The sequence below is a fragment of the Oncorhynchus nerka genome, linkage group LG7 (assembly GCF_034236695.1).
Source record: "Oncorhynchus nerka isolate Pitt River linkage group LG7, Oner_Uvic_2.0, whole genome shotgun sequence".
NCBI lineage: Eukaryota > Metazoa > Chordata > Actinopteri > Salmoniformes > Salmonidae > Oncorhynchus > Oncorhynchus nerka.
The window spans coordinates 38,263,197-38,283,820 of NC_088402.1; the positions used below are offsets into that span (position 1 = coordinate 38,263,197).

The 20,624-nt window shown below is 42.5% G+C and overlaps 1 protein-coding gene across 2 annotated transcripts in view; it reads right to left on the reverse strand.

Moving 5' to 3' along the window:
- LOC115131584 (ectonucleotide pyrophosphatase/phosphodiesterase family member 2-like) overlaps positions 1 to 5,336 on the reverse strand; it is a 34,485-nt gene extending 29,149 nt beyond the window's left edge. For both annotated transcript variants that reach the window (XM_029663400.2, XM_065020474.1), the window contains exons 1-9: positions 5,041 to 5,336; positions 3,488 to 3,593; positions 2,895 to 3,050; positions 2,214 to 2,339; positions 1,722 to 1,782; positions 1,352 to 1,449; positions 899 to 978; positions 560 to 679; positions 268 to 323 (exon numbers count right to left, since the gene is read on the reverse strand). In XM_029663400.2, the coding sequence (XP_029519260.2) occupies positions 268 to 323; positions 560 to 679; positions 899 to 978; positions 1,352 to 1,449; positions 1,722 to 1,782; positions 2,214 to 2,339; positions 2,895 to 3,050; positions 3,488 to 3,593; positions 5,041 to 5,058 (821 nt within the window). In that variant the 5' untranslated portion in view covers positions 5,059 to 5,336. The remainder of the gene's footprint in view (positions 1 to 267; positions 324 to 559; positions 680 to 898; positions 979 to 1,351; positions 1,450 to 1,721; positions 1,783 to 2,213; positions 2,340 to 2,894; positions 3,051 to 3,487; positions 3,594 to 5,040) is intronic.
- Between the last annotated feature and the right edge of the window lie 15,288 nt (positions 5,337 to 20,624).

The following is a 20,624-nucleotide window of genomic DNA, read 5'->3' on the forward strand; positions in this document are numbered from 1 at the left end:
ATCATCATCTTTATACTAAGTTTCACCACTCAATGGGGGGGGGGGGGGATTGTTAAAAGATGGTAATACCATGGATCCTTTAGCCATTTGATTTGGAATATTAGGACTCCTTTAGGTATAAAAAATATATATAAAAATGATTTGATACAATATTGAATTTGGCCTTTACTGCTATAGCCCATAGAAACGCACTGAATAACACATTCATAAATGGCAAAACGGACAGTCAAAATAACATAAAGTCATTGACTAAGAGAGTTAACACACCATGGCCAGAAGAAGGTGCCTGCCTTCACCCCTTGCTTCTCTGCAGTGATCCAGATCTACAGACATACAGGGAAACAAGCATTGTTCCAAGCACAGATATAAAACATGAGGCATACAGTATGCAAAAAATCCATTCACTTATTATCTTATCCATTCCTAACCACTTGATACTGCTCCAAGTTGCTGTCTTACACTAGAAATGTCATTGTGCTCCTGCAAACGTATTGGTGTATTTCCCTAAGTTTAAAAAAACGTGTAAGTGTGAAGAATTGGACAGTATCTATACACTCACAGGTTGGCCACCCCACCAGCGGTGGTTCAGTTTCTCCCTCCCCCTCAAGTGGAAATTGGCGTCAAACACGGGGTCGTGCATCGAGTTTCCCACTATTCCATGAGACTCAGGATAAAGCCCCTTGAAAACATCACAACTCACAGAGTTAAGAGAGAAACATCATTGAAACATCATTGATCTGTTTAAAAGTTGTTACAATGTTATTATAATGTCGTTACATGTTTTTACACTGTACATGGACATGTATTGGAAACCATCTAATTGAAAACCTATTTTATGTCAAGTTTCAATAAAACAGTGTAAATTCATATGGACGTGCATCGGAATAAGTAAACATACCGTGGCAAGAGTATACAAATTGGGGAAAGTTTTGGAGGGGTACACTGGTCGCATGTAGGGTGCATGAGTGCCACATGTTCCTATATGGAAATAAATTAGCCAATGATCAGTAGCCTAGAATCTTTCATCACACTGCATGATAACTAAACACATCCATTCTGATCTAAAACATAATAGAGTAGAGTAGCAGGTTTTTTCCCCCTCTAGAGACCCCTATGCCTTCTAGGGAGTTTTTCCTAGCCACTGTGCTTCTGCCTCTGCATGGCTTGCTCTTTGGGGTTTTAGACTGGGTATCTGTAAGGTACTTTGTGACAACTGCTAACGTAAAAACGACTTTACAAAATAAATGTGATTGACATGCAAGTTGCCTGGGTACTTCACCTTTTCTGCCTTCAATGCCATTAGCTACAGTATGGCCTATCTAGTGTCAGGATGTGAGTGGGAGTGACTTACTCAGTTTCTCCATGTTGGGGATCACCGCTTTGCCCTTCTTCATATAGGAGGCCCGGAACCCATCCACCGACAGCATGATCAGAGGAGGGCGGATAAAACTGGGAAGAATGATCAAATACTCAAAAGCTGTCATGGAAAATTAAATGTTGATAAGATGTCACTTCTTTAGTTTACACAAATGATATGGGAACCATATGGCCTAGCAGTGTTAGGTCAAAAAGTGGCAACAGGGCTACTGGTTCCAGTCCAAGTTGGAGGTGACTGCTCAACTGCTGCCACTTTCCCCAGACCATGAAGCCATTGTCGCTGTTTCTGAGGATAAAATCATAACTAATAAGAAAACATTCTTGAGTTTTTGATTCAAACTTACCCTGCAGGACATTCAGGGCCTGTGATGTCCTCACACTCACCATCCACCCATTTAGTGTCTCCTGCAATAGGAGAATTTGAAAAGTCTAGCACATGATCTAGTAAAAGTCTGTTGCCGGTACATTGGAATTTGATTCAAAATAAGAATTTTCTTCACACTGCTTGTTGCAAAGTTTCACTTCTTCAATTCCAAAGTATGCAGATTAGCAAGGTTTGTCAGAGTATGAGGATGATACATATAATACATGTATACCATGAAGAATGTGAAAGTTACTCACAGTTTGCACTTTTTATCGGTTCATTGTAGAGCAAACAACATATGTGAAGCTAATGCACTTCTGTCCAAAGGAAGATGCAAGACAAGAACCCAAAGCCCACATCCTATGTCACCTTCTAACCAAATGCCTTCCCATTTGGGTCTCAATATGGAATGAACTGACCTAAATTAACTTTCTTCAACAGCCTTTCAGACATCCCAAGTTTGAGTGTGTACCTTTGCAGAGGGCTTTGTAGTTGGTGCAGCAGTCTCCTTTCTTCAGACAATCTTCTGAGCAGTGGCATGCATGTTCATCATTCCTCATCTCCCCACAGCGATCTTCACTGCACTCAAAGCCACCCGCTGCACCAGGGAAGGGACATAAGAGTCTGTATTCCGCATCAACAACTAGCTACAACAGGACCAGTCATGACTCATGGACACAAATCAATCAGAAAGCAAATTCAATATCAGCCATTGTTTAATTTGGTTTAATTATTTTCAACAGTAGTGGATGGTTATAATCTGTTCATATTGGGGATTGTAACCTTGGTGGTTCGAGCCCTGAATGCTGATTGGCTAAAAGCCATGGTACATCAGACCGTATACCATGGGTAAACATGTATTTTTACTGCTATAATTACGTTGGTAACCAGTTTATAATAGCATTAAGGCACCTCGGGTGTTTGTGGTATACGGCCAATATACCACGGCTAAGGGCTGTATACAGGCACTCCTTGTTGCGTGATGCTTAAGAACAGCCCTTAGCCATGGTATAATAGCAATAATGCACTTTGGGTGTTAGTGGTATACGGCCATATAGCACAACCCCTCGGGTCTATTGTGCAATTATACCATGGCACCACAGTAAGAGACACAGTAAGAAAAAATAGTTCAAAGACAAGCTGGTACACAAACCTGTTTTTAAACAGTGCTCATCGAAATCTGAGCAGCAGCTGTAGTAGGTTTTGCACAAGTTGTCACATCTGCAACCTGGCGGTAAAGCTTCTTCCAATTCGAAACATCTGCCCTTACATGATCCTGCTGAGCTAACCCACAGGGAGTCTGAGATAGCTGGGACAAGAGAACACCATTACACAATGCTAAAGAGACAACTCCAAGTGACTCTGACTCAACTTCCATGGACGTGTCCTCGTATGGATACCACATTCACTAGAAAATATGTCAGTGCATTGAAAATGTAGCCTGGTAAACACAGCTTGTGTGTTGCACATAATAAGCTATGGCATTATGACAAGACAAAGGCTAAAGGCGATCAAGCTGCAGAAAATGAAACGTCAATCTTAAATATTGGGTTACTACAGTTCCAGAAAAAAGGTGCAATATGGAAGAAAATGAACAGTGGTGATGCCAAAGAACAATTTCCATCTTTGAAGGGACAAAACAGTTATATTATTCTCTATTTTACTCTACTGTAATAAAAGCATTATTAGCCAATTGAGTGTCAGGGCAGGAAAGGCCAGAGGTCAACACAGAGATGTATTTCTCACTTTTGGTTTGTGGCGGAGATCCTGCATCTTCTCCAGGTCGACTTGCTTGAAAGACATATGCCACACTAACACCGGATCCCGTAAGGAGTGCGAAGAGAACAACTAACTGAGAAGAAGAGATAGATGTCATCCTAAAGCTGTTCATACAACATCAGAATCAAGGAGTCAAGCCTAGACCATGAGGTATTCCACCTGATGAATTCAAACAGATCCAAAAATAATTTTCAACTAGTGCGAAAGTACCAGTTATAGGTAGGTACTGTGACAACTTAGATATTTGTATACTGGTCGATGTCAACTACATTCAAATACTCAAGCTGAGCAGGATTTATCTTACACTGTAAAATGTCATCAATGGAATAGTACCAAAAGTGCACATTTACAGCAAAATCAAGTGCACCTCAAATAGGCTAATAACTATTTGACCTACAGCCTATATTTGACTCTGGTCTAACCATAGCGCCATCATTTTGGCAAATATTTTGTTACTAGAGTATGTACTGTATGTGTTGAGCTTGAAATATGATTCAACAATCATTGAAGAGAGGAACATAATATTTGTTTAGCTTGAAATACTCCTTTAAATTCATCACAACAAGTGGTTGTCTTTTGTTATTCCATAAACAGCCCACGGATTGACGCAGTTTGAAGAGAGGTTTGTTTTCCTAATGGAGAACAGAACATCTGAATTTAGGTATAAAAACTTAATTATCAATGGCAAAATATTTCCTACACAAATGTTGCTTTTTAAAAACTTCCCCACATGTTATTGAACAAGGTAATTTGATCCTGTATAGACCACCAGGTGTATTTATTTAGATTATTATTTATTTTTTACTGGGCTATTGAAACAAATATGTTTATATGTGACATTTTCTGGTGGGGATAAATAAATAAACATCTAAATAAGATGCTGAGTAAATTAAGAGAAGTACATTAAGAGAAGACTTAAATTAATGTGATTAATTATAGGCTAATCAATCTGAACAGACGATTCCTGTCACTCATTTGCGATAATATTGTTTCAAGTTCATCCGAACTGTTGCAGTTAAACGGATACATCTGACACAGGCCTGCCTATTCCGTTTCGGTTGAAACGTTCAAATAATAGCTGGCACCATTTAAAATGAATGAAGAACAATTCGTCACAGAACAGAATGGAGCCTTTACAGTACATGACTGTTCAAAATATTAATCATTAGCCAATTAGCTTGTTTACTTGCCCGGGTAAACAAGTGCGTGTGCCACTATTTACAGACTGTAGCCTATCGACAATTAGGCGTAGCCTACCGACAATTAGGCTATTAATGAATTGTTTATTTTCGTTGAAGACAATATATTAATGAATAGGATGAATAATTACATACGTTTACTAATAGCCATCTTGCAAGATCTGGACGCCTGTCAATAAGATTCAAAGTACAATTTCTTCCCTACACCTATCAATTTGTTGCAAGGACGCATTTAGCATTTTGTCAGGTTGTCCAAAAGAAATCCAAGAATTTCAAGACTACATTTCAGGATACAACAATTATGCAACAACTTTACCGTACCAATTTTCCCAGTAACATGTTCCAAATAGCGTATCCTCCTCTTTAGCATTCCCCAAAAGAGTCCAAAAATTGTGGGCAAAGTCCACCCCTGACCGTTCTGAATCGATGACCAGGGCACAAGGGTTCAGCGCTGTTGAGTTGTCTTGCTCAATTTGCTTTTTGCTGCAAACCAAAGCGGATTAAGTAATGGTGACAGCTGCACTGTGGTACAATGGTGCTGCTGGCAGATGTTCTGTAAACCATAGTCAGCACTAAACTGTGGGTTCACTCGACTCGCGCAATGACAGAGGGAGAGGGAGAGAGAGGCGCTCAGAGAGAGAAGGGGGTGGGTTTTTATAAAAACAACTTTCTCTACTACAAGTTTATGTTGAAATGACAGCTGTAAAATCATGTAGCTGCCAAATTTGAGAAAACACCACCCCAAGAACTTGCTTGGAAAAGGCCTTGGGAGCATAGATGAAATTGCCATGGGGATGGGTGTGTGTGTGTCCCCCTCCAATATTCTGAAAAGGTCGACTGCCCCCCCCCCCCCAATGATATATCCTATATTATTTGGGGGGGGGGGGCTTGGAGGTCAGAACAACCCAGATAGTATAGGGACATGTCATTAGCAATGTCAACATGTATAGAATTGCGGGAAATTTGCTTTAACAGTTTACTTTGGGCACGAACAAAAGAAATGGGGTGTGCCTTTGGTAGTTCATCGATGTGTGATTTCGTAGCTAGTTTGTTAACTAAGCTAGCCACTTGTAGCTAGCCAGTAACTCCTCCAGTATGTCTTGATGTCATTTCACAGGATTTGTTTTTGGACGGAAGCAGTAGAGATTGGTAAAAAAATGGCACTTCTGTTGCCAAATGTCTTATTCATTAATTAATTTAGATTTTTAAGCATTAAATTACCTGGTATGGTGGTGCATTGATCAGTTATACAGTTTAAAGCGGTTATTTTTGCGTTTTTGCCAACCTTTAAAGTAACTGTCCAGTGTTTGCAGATTTCTTTGAAATATGACCTATAGTTAATTACAGCAGCTTTTCTGTGTTGGAATGGTGTGGGCGTACCCCAACAACAGAATGGTGTGAGCGTATACCGGTCATACAAAATATTCCTGCGAGTAGAACGGTGATTGGCCAAATCATCCTCCTCTATAAGGACATAGCAAGCATTTTTTAACAGCATGTTTGAGATACAAGTTTGAGGTGGTTTTTTTTTAAAGAGTTTTTTTTATCCTATTTATGCTGTGGCCACAAATATGAGTATAGGATGAGTCAACAACATTACTTGGGTATGAGTTAAAAGAATATTAACTACTAAAAGTGAGATTTTCACTGGACAGTTACTTTAAAACTGCAACATTTCCCCTCATCCTCTTGGCAACATGGGAAGAATAGCATGAGATGAGCTATAAAACAGAAGATTTTAATCTCTACCCCAGAATTTGCTTTAAAACGGCAAAATTGTCTCTCAGATTCATGACACAATGTGTAGAATAGCATTATTAAACTGCCCCATGGCAAAATGTGTTGAAATGCAGGAAGTACGCTGTTTTCACGATGGGGGGGCCTTTCACTTATCCTTCCACTTACACTGTGTTTTCAAAATACCCCTCCATATACCCCTCAAAATATCTACACCCTTGCATGGGAGGTGAGCGCACAGAGTGATTCAGATAACAGCTATACCTCTACTATATGTCAGATATGGCATGTGTCCCCTTGTCGACCTCTACTTGTGGTGCTAGGGATTTGACTTGAAATTGACACCTTATTGAAATATGTTTTGAAAATGCATGGAAAAGAACTTCACTTGCCCTTTGTAATTGCCTGTGTGATGTTGACAGTGTAACACATACCTTTTTAGGTATGAGGCCCTGATTTCATTTACGACAACAAATACTCCCCATTCTGTATAGTTTACCGATCATTCTGTTCTGTTTACTGAGTCAAAGGGGGATGTCACAATGCAAAGGGAACAGTTACTCAATGCTCCTCTCAAGGCTGTTCCAGAAGTATAGAGGGTTCAACCCGCCCACAGGGGCATCTTTCAGTGCATGCTGACATACAGTACAGTACACAATGTTATATCCCATTCATTTCGCAGGGGCTCTGATTCACAGAATTATAAAGACGGCAATGTTACCAATACTCTGAAATCTGTATTTTTATGGCAGTCAAGCTCTTTACAGGAACCTCTCTGTCACTGCTTTACTGTTTTGAAACTAATCAGGACAACCTTTGCTTGAGGGCATCCACTCCCTAAAATGTACACTGATGTTATGAAATATTTATGAATCAATGTTTTTTTATTCAGCCGTTGGAGGCTTAGGGAGTCATGGGTAGCTGTTGAATGACACAGCATTAAGACTTAAAGCTTGTCCTGTCTAATTAAGCTATTAGGCCTCTGGAGCATTATCTGGCATGGCCATGGAACAATTTGATTGGACCGTGAACCTCTGCTACATGGAGCTATGCTTACCTCTCTGATCCTACAGGAAGTTGGATTGGATAGGGTTTCAACTTCCATGTCACCTGGGAACCAGATTAATTAAACATTTTCTTTCCCCCTCTCTCTCTGAAAAAGGGCTTCATTCAACTTCCGACACGGACTAAAATGACAGACTGTCTTGGATTGGACACAGTCTCGTTCCCCCTCAGGCTCTGGTTGGCTAACTTTACAATAAGGACACTTATTGGATATGGTTTCTAACGCTATCTTGCAATTTTTGACCAGAGAATCCTGCATGTAAGAGCCCTGGAGTTTGTTTTTTCTAACTCCAGATACACACCACAAGTTGAAATGGTTAAAGAAAATACATTAGACAAAGAAGAATATTATGAATTTGTGAGTTTATCACTGCTCCACATGCAGTATTGCTCAAGACCCACCCTGCTTCAGTCTTTGTACAGTCAAAAGTGTCACCCACTATGACAGACCTAAAAGGAAACATTGTTGCTACTCTAGATTAATTGAACATATTAAGAATTGCCCAGGAATAAAATTGACAGTAATATGGTTATAGGAGGTCAGGTCAAGAGTATACTCAAATAAGCTTGTGCTGACATTGCTCTCAAACAATGTGAAAGAGCACACCACTGCACTTTGGACAAAGTTTGTAAATATTTGCCCTACCACACACACACACACACAGTGTTCACCTGTAACAGTAAAGATTACTTGTCAGCCTATGAGTCATTTCTCTGATCTTTATTAGCCAGTGTACCTTATTGATGCCATTGGGTTTCTTTCTGACAATGATGGTGTCTGTCAGCTAATCCCAGCAAAGGTCAACCAGACAGATCAGCTAGGTCCAAATGCCTCAGTTAAAGTGAATGGAAAATATGATTTTATTTGGTGCTTATCCATCTATTTTTGGGGGGGATGTAGCTGGATCTACGCAAACATTGGAATCATAATGAGACTACTTTTGCGGTCTGCAAATGTTATGATTTCGAAGTGGACTGTCCCTTTAAAGACAGCATTGTATATTTGTGTATGTTACTCTTTTCTTGGAATATGTATTCCATGTAATGTTTACAGGAGACTAATCATATAAAAGAACCAAATCTTGCTTGACTGCTAGCTTCCCGCCAGCTTCTAGATTTGGGTCTGCGGGGAAAGGCTGAGATGTTTCGCCTAGTACAAGTGGCAGAACCACGGTGGACAAGTCGGTAGCAGACAAAATCAACATCCCCTCCCTTCTTAAAGCCTCGGCCAAGTCTAAGAGCCAAATGAACCTCTCCTTTTTCCAAAATCCAAAAGATGCCAGCCAGGTGTAGGGACACTCATACAAAATTGTGATTCGTCAAAAGAAACAGTGACACAAAAACCAGAGCACCAGTAGAATTGTTCCTCATAATACTAATATCACATAGCCTATGGACAGATGTAATATTTGACTGTTTTACCTTATTCATGTTGTTTATTGCTCAGTGTGTAGTGGCGAGTTGCGTAGAATTTTGACCACACAGCCCACTAATGTAAGACCATTGACCTACAGTTGAAGTCGGAAGTTTACATACACTTCAGTTGGAGTCATTAAAACTCGTTTTTCAACCACTCCGCAAATTTCTTGTTAACAAACTATAGTTTTGGCAAGACGGTTAGGACATCTACTTTGTGCATGACACAAGTAATTTTTCCAACAATTGTTTACAGATAAATTATTTCACTTATAATTCACTGTATCACAATTCCAGTGGGTCAGAAGTTTACATACACTAAGTTGATTGTGCCTTTAAACAGCTTGGAGAATTCCCGAAAATTGTCATGGCGTCAGAAGCTTTTGATAGGCTTATTGACATCATTTGAGTCAATTGGAGGTGTAGCTGTGGATGTATTTCAAGGCCTACCTTCAAAATCAGTACCTCTTTTGCTTGACATCATGGGAAAATCAAAAGAAATCAGCCAAGACCTCAGAAAAAAAATTGTAGACCAATTTCCAAACGTCTGAATGTACCACGCTCATCTGTACAAACAATAGTACGCAAGTATGAAGACCATGGGACCACGCAGCCGTCATACTGCTCAGGAAGGAAGTGCGTTCTGTCTCCTAGAGATGAACGTACTTTGGTGCAAAAAATGCAAATCATCTCAGAACAGCAGCAAAGGACCTTGTGAAGATGCTGGAGGAAACAGGTACAAAAGTATCTATACCCACAGTAAAAAAAGTCCCATATTGACATAACCTGAAAGGCAAGGAAGACGCCACTGCTCCAAAACTGCCATAAAAAAAGCCAGACTACGGTTTGCAACTGCACATGGGGACAAAGATCGTATTTTTTGGAGAAATGTCCTCTGGTCTGATGAAAGAAAAGTATAATTATTTACATTTACATTTAAGTCATTTAGCAGACGCTCTTATCCAGAGCGACTTACAAATTGGTGCTTTCACCTTATGACATCCAGTGGAACAGCCACTTTACAATAGTGCATCTAAGTCTTTTAAGGGGGGTGAGAAGGATTACTTTATCCTATCCTAGGTATTCCTTAAAGAGGTGTCTCCGGAAGGTGGTGATTGACTCCGCTGTCCTGGCGTCGTGAGGGAGTTTGTTCCACCATTGGGGGGCCAGAGCAGCGAACAGTTTTGACTGGGCTGAGCGGGAACTGTACTTCCTCAGTGGTAGGGAGGCGAGCAGGCCAGAGGTGGATGAACGCAGTGCCCTTGTTTGGGTGTAGGGCCTGATCAGAGCCTGGAGGTACTGAGGTGCCGTTCCCCTCACAGCTCCGTAGGCAAGCACCATGGTCTTGTAGCGGATGCGAGCTTCAACTGGAAGCCAGTGGAGAGAGCGGAGGAGCGGGGTGACGTGAGAGAACTTGGGAAGGTTGAACACCAGACGGGCTGCGGCGTTCTGGATGAGTTGTAGGGTTTAATGGCACAGGCAGGGAGCTCAGCCAACAGCGAGTTGCAGTAATCCAGACGGGAGATGACAAGTGCCTGGATTAGGACCTGCGCCGCTTCCTGTGTGAGGCAGGGTCGTACTCTGCGGATGTTGTAGAGCATGAACCTACAGGAACGGGCCACCGCCTTGATGTTAGTTGAGAACGACAGGGTGTTGTCCAGGATCACGCCAAGGTTCTTAGCGCTCTGGGAGGAGGACACGATGGAGTTGTCAACCGTGATGGCGAGATCATGGAACGGGCAGTCCTTCCCGGGAGGAAGAGCAGCTCCGTCTTGCCGAGGTTCAGCTTGAGGTGGTGATCCGTCATCCACACTGATATGTCTGCCAGACATGCAGAGATGCGATTCACCACCTGGTCATCAGAGGGGGGAAAGGAGAAGATTAATTGTGTGTCGTCTGCATAGCAATGATAGGAGAGACCATGTGAGGTTATGACAGAGCCAAGTGACTTGGTGTATAGCGAGAATAGGAGAGGGCCTAGAACAGAGCCCTGGGGGACACCAGTGGTGAGAGCGCGTGGTGAGGAGACAGATTCTCGCCACGCCACCTGGTAGGAGCGACCTGTCAGGTAGGACGCAATCCAAGCATGGGCCGCGCCGGAGATGCCCAACTCGGAGAGGGTGGAGAGGAGGATCTGATGGTTCACAGTATCGAAGGCAGCCGATAGGTCTAGAAGGATGAGAGCAGAGGATTATCAGTCTCATCAGTATCATATCAGTTTGTCTCTGTGGATGGTTTGTCCTCTGACAAATCAACTGTAAATTTAGGTGTTCCTCAAGGCTACGATTTGGGACCACTATTGTTTCACTATATATTTTACCTCTTGGTGATGTCATTCGGAAACATAATGTTAACTTTCACTGCTATGCAGATGACACACAGCTGTACATTTCGATGAAACATGGTGAAGCCTTAAAATTGCCCTTCCTGGAAGCCTGTGTTTCAGACATAAGGCTGCAAATGGTCTACTTTTAAACTCAGACAAAACAGAGATGCTTGTTCCAGATCCCATGAAACAAAGAGATCTTCTGTTACATCTGACAATTCATCTTGATGGTTGTACAGTCGTCTCAAATAAAACTGTGAAGGACCTTGGCGTTACTCTGGACCCTGATCTCTCTTTTGACGAACATATTAAGACTGTTTCAAGGACAGCTTTTCTCCATCTACGTAATATTGCAAAAATCAGAAGTGTTCTGTCCAAAAATCATGCAGAACAATTCATCCATGCTTTTGTCACTTCTAGGTTAGACTACTGGAATGCTCTACTTTCCGGCTACCCGGATAAAGCACTCAATAAACTTCAGTTAGTGCTAAACACGGCTGCTAGTATCTTGACTAGAACCAAAAAATGTGATTATATTACTCCAGTGCTAGCCTCTCTACACTGCCTTCCTGTTACGGCAAGGGCTGATTTTAAGATTTTACTGATAACCAACAAAGCATTACATGGGCTTGCTCCTACCTATTTGATCCTGCCGTACACGTATGCTACGGTCACAAGACACAGGCCTCCTAACTGTCCCTAGAATTTCTAAGCAAACAGCTGGAGGCAGGGCTTTCTCCTATAGAGCTCCATTTTTATGGAATGGTCTGCCTACCCATGTGAGAGACGCAGACTCGGTCTCAACCTTTAAGTCTTCATTGAAGACTCATCTCTTCAGTAGGTTCTTATGATTATGTGTAGTCTGGCCCAAGAGTGTGAAAGTGAACGGAAAGGCACTGAAGCAACGAACCGCCCTTGCTGTCTCTGCCTGGCCGATTCCCCTCTCTCCACTGGGATTCTCTGCCTCTAACCCTATTACAGGGGCTGAGTCACTGGCTTACTGGTGCTCTTCCATGCCATCCCTAGGAGGGGTGTGTCACTTGAGTGGGTTGAGTCACTGCTGCGATATTCCGTGGCGGAGATCTTTGTGGGCTATACTCGGCCTTGTCTCAGGATGGTAAGTTGGTGGTTGAAGATATCCTTCTAGTGGTGTGCTTTGGCAAAGTGGGTGGGGTTATATCCTGCCTGTTTGTCCCTGTCCGGGGGTATTGTCGGATGGGGCCACAGTGTCTCCCGACCACTTCTGTCTCAGCCTCCAGTATTTATGCTGCAGTACTTTGTGTCGGGGTGTCACACCCTGATCTTAGAGAGCCACTTTATTTCTCTATTTGGTTAGGTCAGGGTGTGATGTGGGGTGGGCATTCTATGTTTTCTGTTTCTATGTTTTGGCCGGGTATGGTTCTCAAAACAGGGACAGCTGTCAATCGTTGTCTGATTGCGAATCATACTTAGGCAGCCTGTTTTTCCACTTTAGTTGTGGGTAGTTCTTTGTTAGTGGTCTGTATAGCCCTAGGAAGCTGCACGTTCGTTTGTGGTGTTGCTTGTTTTGTTGGCGACATTCTAAATAAAGGAAAATGTACGCTCACCATGCTGCACCTTGGTCCGGTCATTTCCCTGACGACGTTCGTGACACGGGGGGCTAGGGTCAGGCTGTTATATCTGGAGTATTTCTCCTGTCTTATCCAGTGTCTTGTGTGAATCTCTCTCTCTCTCTCTCTCCCTCTTTCTCTCTCTCTCTCTCTCTCTCTCTCTCTCTCTCTCTCTCAGCCCCCCCAGTCCACACTGCTACTCCAGTTTCAACTGTTCTGCCTGCGGCTATGGAATCCTGACCTGGTCATCAACGTGCTACCTGTCCCAGACCTGCTGTTTTCAACTTTCTAAAGACAACTGGAGTGGTAGAGATACTCTGAATGATCGGCTATAAAAATCCAACTGACATTTACTCCTGAGGTGCTGACCTGTTGCACCCTCAACATCCACTGTGATTATTATTTGACCCTGCTGGTCATCTATGAATGTTTGAACATCTTGGTCATGTACTGTTATAATCTCCACCCGGCACAGCCAGAAGACTGGCCACCCCTCATAGCCTGGTTCCTCTCTAGGTTTCTTCCTAGGTTCTGGCCTTTCTAGGGCGTTTTTCCTAGCCACCGTGCTTCTACACCTTCATTGATTGCTGTTTGGGGTTTTAGGCTGGGTTTCTGTACAGCACTTTGAGATATTGTAACAGTTTTCTTCCTCTGAAGGAGAGGAGGACCAAAATGCAGCGTGGTTAGTGTTAAACATCTTTAATAAAGACGATAACCGAGAACACTACAAAAATACAAAACAATAAATGTGAAAACCGAAACAGTCCTGTGTTGTGAAACAAACACACGGAAACAAATCACCCACAAAACAACAGTGAAACCCAAGCTACCTAAGTATGATTCTCAATCAGAGACAACTAACGACACCTGCCTCTGATTGAGAACCATACTAGGCCGAACACAGAAAAACAACCTAGACACTCAAAACACGTCCTGACCAACTAAAACAAACAATTAACACAATAACTAGGGTCAGAACGTGACAGATATCAGCTGATGTAAGAAGGGCTTTATAAATACATTTGATTTAGAACTGTTTGGCCGTAATGACTATCGTTATGTCTGGAGGAAAACGGGGGAGGCTTGCAAGCCGAAGAACACCATCCCAACCGTGACGCACAGGGGTGGCAGCATCATGTTGTGGAGGTGCAACAAAGTCAAGGAATTGGAGTGGGCATCACAAAGCCCTGACCTCAATCCCATAGAAAATTTGTGGGCAGAACTGAAAAAGCATGTGCGAGCAAGGAGGCCTACAAACCTGACTCAGTTACACCAGCTCTGTCAGGAGGAATGGGCCAAAATTCACCCAACTTATTGTGGGAAGCTTGTGAAAGGCTACCCGAAACATTTGACCCAAGTTAAACAATTTAAAGGCAATGCTACCATATTCTAATTGAGTGTATGTAAACTTCTGACTCACTGGGAATGTGATGAAAGAAATAAAAGCTGAAATAAAATCACTCTACTATTATTCTGGCATTTCACATTCTTAAAAGTGGTAATCCTAACTGACCCAAGACAGGGAATTTTTACTAAATGTCAGGAATTATGAAAAACTAAGTTTAAATGCATTTGGCTAAACTTCCGACTTCAACTGTAGTTCAAACAATGTAATGTAACTAAAAAAAACATATTTGAACTTCTTGTACTGCATGCTGAGAGGCCGGTTGAGGGGTATTATTCATTTATTGTATTTTGAAGGCCAAGCCATAGTTCACAAGTTTGAGAATTGTGAGCGTTGGCAGTTTGCTCCTTGAAAGGCTGACAGGTTTGAGGCTGTCTCTATGCTCTGCACAATAAGCAGCTTCAAAAGACATGTCTCCGCATGGAATTAGTATTGTTCATCGGGTGATTCCATATGAGATTGGCCCAAAGATTTTTACTTTGTTTTGGATATTCAAGAAATGAAATCCATAGAAAGGTCATTTTGGGGAAGGATGTTTGGCGTACCTTTGAACTCTGTTTCCCAAATCATTATTGAATTTGGGAAATTTGTTACATTTTGGCCTTACCCAGTCCTTCCTTTAGACACTACAACGACGAAGGCCAAAATGTCACTAATTTCCCCAATTGAATTAATTATTTCTCAGTAGTCATTTTGGATACAGACTTCAAAAGGTATGCCAAACATGCTTCCCCCAAATGACCTTTCTATGGATTGGTAATGGGTAAAAGCACAAGAACTACTGTACGTAAGGTTTGTCCTCTAATGCACTGCCCTTCAAAACTACCACATCCATGATGCCATGGGATATGTTTGCGCTTTTGTGCTTTGTGATACTCAAGGTACATAGTAGAAGAGGGTCCCTTAACCACATATCTAAAATCACATAACCCTACTGCCAATTCTAATCTTAACCATTTGTGGGATTAAAAAATATGTTATACTGTATCAGTTTTTAGGAACTTGAATGTCATTGGAGGAAGGGGAGGAACATTCCTCTATTTAAATTGAATAAAACACACATATATCCACTCTAACCACTAGGCTACCATATTTAGTGATGAGACATGATATTTATTCAGTATAGATTAATCTAAAATGATGTTTTTCCCATCTATACTGAATAAATATCATGTCTTGTCACTAAATATGGTAGCCTAGTCGTTAGAGCATTGGGCCAATAACTGAACGTTTGCTGGATTGAGTTCCTGAGCTGACAAGGTAAAAATCTGTTGTTCTGCCCTGGAGCAAGGCAGTTAACCATCTGTTCCCTGGGCGCCGAAGACGTGAATGTCGATAAAGGCAGCCCCCCGCACCTCTCTAATTCAAAGGGGTTGGGTTAAATGCAGATAACACATATCAGTTGTACAACTGACTAGGTATTCACCCTTTCCTTAAATACAGTATCTGGATAAAAACACTGTTTTGCAATACAGTATCTGTATTTAAGGAAACAGCACACCCTATTTTCTGTCCTCCTCTAGGTTCCTATTCAGTATTTAAAAATGGTTCATGGCTTTATAATTGACACATTCCTGAATTCCCAATTAGTTTGTTAAGCCAAAGAGTTTGAAACCTCTCTGGTTTAACTGTTCATTTAAATAGCTGATGACGAGTTCGCATCAATATGTTAACAGTTAATGTTAGTTAGCAAGCAAACAATCTGATACATACACTATACTGTCTATACAAAAGTATGTGGACACCTTCTCAAATGAGTGTATTCGGCTATTTTAGCCAAACCCGTTGCTGATAAGTGTATAAAATTGAGCACACTGCCATGCAATCTCCATAGACAAACATTGGCAGTAGAATGGCCTTACTGACTCGCTCAGTAACTTTCAACTGTAATAGGATGCCACCTTTCCAACAAGTCAGTTCGTCAATATTGTGTCCTGCTAGAGCAGCACCGGTCAACTGTAAATGCTATTATTTTGATGTGGAAACGTCTAGGAGCAACAATGTCTCAGCCATAAGGTGATAGTCCACACAAGCTCACAGAATGGGACCACCAAGAGCGTGTAGCACATAAAAATTGTCTGTCCTCGGTTGCAACACTCACTACCGAGTTCCAAACTGCATCTGGAAGCAATGTCAGCACAATAACTGTTTGTCGGGAGCTTAATGAAATGGGTTTCCATGGCCGAGCAGCCACACACAAGCCTAAGATCACCATAGGCAATGCCAAGCGCCGGCTGGAGTGGTGTAAAGCTCACTGCCATCTGGAGCAGTGGAAACACGTTCGCTGGACTGATGAATCACGCTTCACCATCGGACAGTCCGATGGACGGATCTGGGTCTGGTGGATGCCAGGAGAATGCTTCCTGACCGAATGCATAATGTCAACTGTAAAGTTTGGTGGAGGAGGAATAATGGTCTGGGTCTGTTTTTCATGGTTCGGACTAGGCCCCTTAGTTTCAGTAAATGGAAATCTTAATGCTACAGCATACAATGACATCTAAACGATTCTGTGCTTCCAACTTTGACAACAGTTTGGGGAAAACCCTTTCCTGTTTCAGCATGTCAATGCATCCGTGCACAAAGTGAGGTCCATACAGAAATGGTTTGTTGAGATTGGTGTCAAAGAACTTGACTGGCCTGCTCAGAGCCCTGACCTCAACCCCATCGAACACCTTTGGGATGAATTCGAATGCCGACGCAGAGCCAGGCCTAATCGCCCAACATCAGTGCCCAACCTCACTAATGCTCGTGGCTGAATGGAAGCAAGTTCCAGCAGCAATGTCCCAACAGCTAGTGGAAAGACTTCCCAGAAGAGTGGAGGCTGTTATAGCAGTAAAGGGGGGACCAACTTCATATTAATGTCCATGATTTTGGAATGAGATAGTCGACAAGCATGTGTCCACATACCTTTGGTCATGTAGTGTATGTCTTGAATTTCCCTTCTGTTCTTCTGCTTTCGGCACCCGTATGTTTTCATCTGTCCATTTTTCTATAGTTATTAAACTTATCGGTGGGATATTTTGCAAGTTTCTGGTCAAACTACCCACCATTGCTGTTTTGAAAGGTAACTTGAGTTCTGAATGTTTTACATTATCGAGGGGAGAATGAACAGAACCATTCAGATCTCTTGCAGTAGCAATTGAAATCTTTCCATCCAATCGATGATTGATGATGATTGATTGATGATCGGACCTTGTAGTCATTGCAGATAATATTCTAATCTTTGGTGACTTTAATATTCACATGGAAAAGTCCACAGACCCACTCCAAAAGGCTTTCGGAGCCATCATCGACTCAGTGGGTTTTGTCCAACATGTCTCTGGACCCACTCACTGTCACAGTCATACGCTGGACCTAGTTTTGTCCCATGGAATAAATGTTGTGGATCTTAATGTTTTTCCTCATAATCCTGGACTATCGGACCACCATTTTATTACGTTTGCAATTGCAACAAATAATCTGCTCAGACCCCAACCAAGGAACATCAAAAGTCGTGCTATAAATTCACAGACAACACAAAGATTCCTTGATGCCCTTCCAGACTCCCTCTGCCTACCCAAGGACGCCAGAGGACAAAAATCCGTTAACCACCTAACTGAGTATCTCAATTTAACCTTGCGCAATACCCTAGATGCAGTTGCACCCCTAAAAACTAAAAAAAAAATGTCTCATAAGAAACTAGCTCCTGGTACACAGAAAATACCCGAGCTCTGAAGCAAGCTTCCAGAAAATTGGAACGGAAATGGCGCCACACCAAACTGGAAGTCTTCCGACTAGCTTGGAAGGACGGTACCGTGCAGTACCGAAGAGCCCTTACTGCTGCTCGATCATCCTATTTTTCTAACTTAATTGAGGAAAATAAGAACAATCCGAAATTCCTTTTTGATACTGTCGCAAAGCTAACTAAAAAGCAGCATTCCCCAAGAGAGGATGACTTTCACTTTAGCAGTGATAAATTCATGAACTTCTTTGAGGAAAAGATTATGATTATTAGAAAGCAAATTACGGACTCCTCTTTAAACCTGCGTATTCCTCCAAACCTCAGTTGTCCTGAGTCTGCACAACTCTGCCAGGACCTAGGATCAAGAGAGACGCTCAAGTCTTTTAGTACTATATCTCTTGACACAATGATGAAAATAATCATGGCCTCTAAACCTTCAAGCTGCATACTGGACCCTATTCCAACTAAACTACTGAAAGAGCTGCTTCCTGTGCTTGGCCCTCCTATGTTGAACATAATAAACGGCTCTCTATCCACTGGATGTGTACCAAACTCACTAAAAGTGGCAGTAATAAAGCCTCTCTTGAAAAAGCCAAACCTTGACCCAGAAAATATAAAAACTATCGGCCTATATCGAATCTTCCATTCCTCTCAAAAATTTTAGAAAGGCTGTTGCGCAGCAACTCACTGCCTTCCTGAAGACAAACAATGTATACGAAATGCTTCAGTCTGGTTTTAGACCCCATCATAGCACTGAGACGGCACTTGTGAAGGTTGTAAATGACATTTTAATGGCAACGGACCGAGGCTCTGCATCTGTCCTCGTGCTCCTAGACCTTAGTGCTGCTTTTGATACCATCGATCACCACATTCTTTTGGAGAGATTGGAAACCCAAATTGGTCTACACGGACATGTTCTGGCCTGGTTTAGATCTTATCTGTCGGAAAGATATCAGTTTGTCTCTGTGAATGGTTTGTCCTCTGACAAATCAACTGTAAATTTCGGTGTTCCTCAAGGTTCTGTTTTAGGACCACTATTGTTTTCACTATATATTTTACCTCTTGGGGATGTTATTCGAAAACATAATGTAAACTTTCACTGCTATGCGGATGACACACAGCTGTACATTTCAATGAAACATGGTGAAGCCCCAAAATTGCCCTCGCTAGAAGCATGTGTTTCAGACATAAGGAAGTGGATGGCTGCAAACTTTCTACTATTAAACTCGGACAAAACAGAGATGCTTGTTCTAGGTCCCAAGAAACAAAGAGATCTTCTGTTGAATCTGACAATTAATCTTAATGGTTGTACAGTCGTCTCAAATAAAACTGTGAAGGACCTCGGCGTTACTCTGGACCCTGATCTCTCTTTTGAAGAACATATCAAGACCATTTCGAGGACAGCTTTTTCCATCTACGTAACATTGCAAAAATCAGAAACTTTCTGTCCAAAAATGATGCAGAAAAATTAATCCATGCTTTTGTCACTTCTAGGTTAGACTACTGCAATGCTCTATTTTCCGGCTACCCGGATAAAGCACTAAATAAACTTCAGTTAGTGCTGAATACGGCTGCTAGAATCCTGACTAGAACCAAAAATTTGATCATATTACTCCAGTGCTAGCCTCTCTACACTGGCTTCCTGTCAAAGCAAGGGCTGATTTCAAGGTTTTACTGCTAACCTACAAAGCATTACATGGGCTTGCTCCTACCTATCTCTCTGATTTGGTCCTGCCGTACATACCTACACGTACGCTTTTCACAAGACGCAGGCCTCCTAATTGTCCCTAGAATTTCTAAGCAAACAGCTGGAGGCAGGCTTTCTCCTATAGAGCTCCATTTTTATGGAACGGTCTGCCTACCCATGTCAGAGACGCAAACTCGGTCTCAACCTTTAAGTCTTTACTGAAGACTCATCTCTTCAGTGGGTCATATGATTGAGTGTAGTCTGGCCCAGGAGTGGGAAGGTGAACGGAAAGGCTCTGGAGCAACGAACCGCCCTTGCTGTCTCTGCCTGGCCGATTCCCTCTTTCCACTGGGATTCTCTGCCTCTACCCTGTTACGGGGCTGAGTCACTGGCTTACTGGGGCTCTCTCATGCCGTCCCTGGGGGTGCGTCACCTGGGTGGGTTGATTCACTGTTGTGGTCGGCCTGTCTGGGTTGGCGCCTCCCCTTGGGTTGTGCCGTGGCGGAGATCTTTGTGGGCTATACTCGGCCTTGTCTCAGGATGGTAAGTTGGTGGTTGAAGATATCCCTCTAGTGGTGTGGGGGCTGTGCTTTGGCAAAGTGGGTGGGGTTATATCCTTCCTGTTTGGCCCTGTCCGGGGTGTCCTCGGGTTGGGGCCACAGTGTCTCCTGACCCCTCCTGTCTCAGCCTCCAGTATTTATGCTGCATTAGTTTATGTGTCGGGGGCTAGGGTCAGTTTGTTATATCTGGAGTACTTCTCCTGTCCTATTCGGTGTCCTGTGTGAATCTAAGTGTGCGTTCTCTAATTCTCTCCTTCTCTCTTTCTTTCTCTCTCTCGGAGGACCTGAGCCCTAGGACCATGCCCCAGGACTACCTGACATGATGACTCCTTGCTGTCCCCAGTCCACCTGGCCATGCTGCTGCTCCAGTTTCAACTGGCCTGGGCCCTAGGACCATGT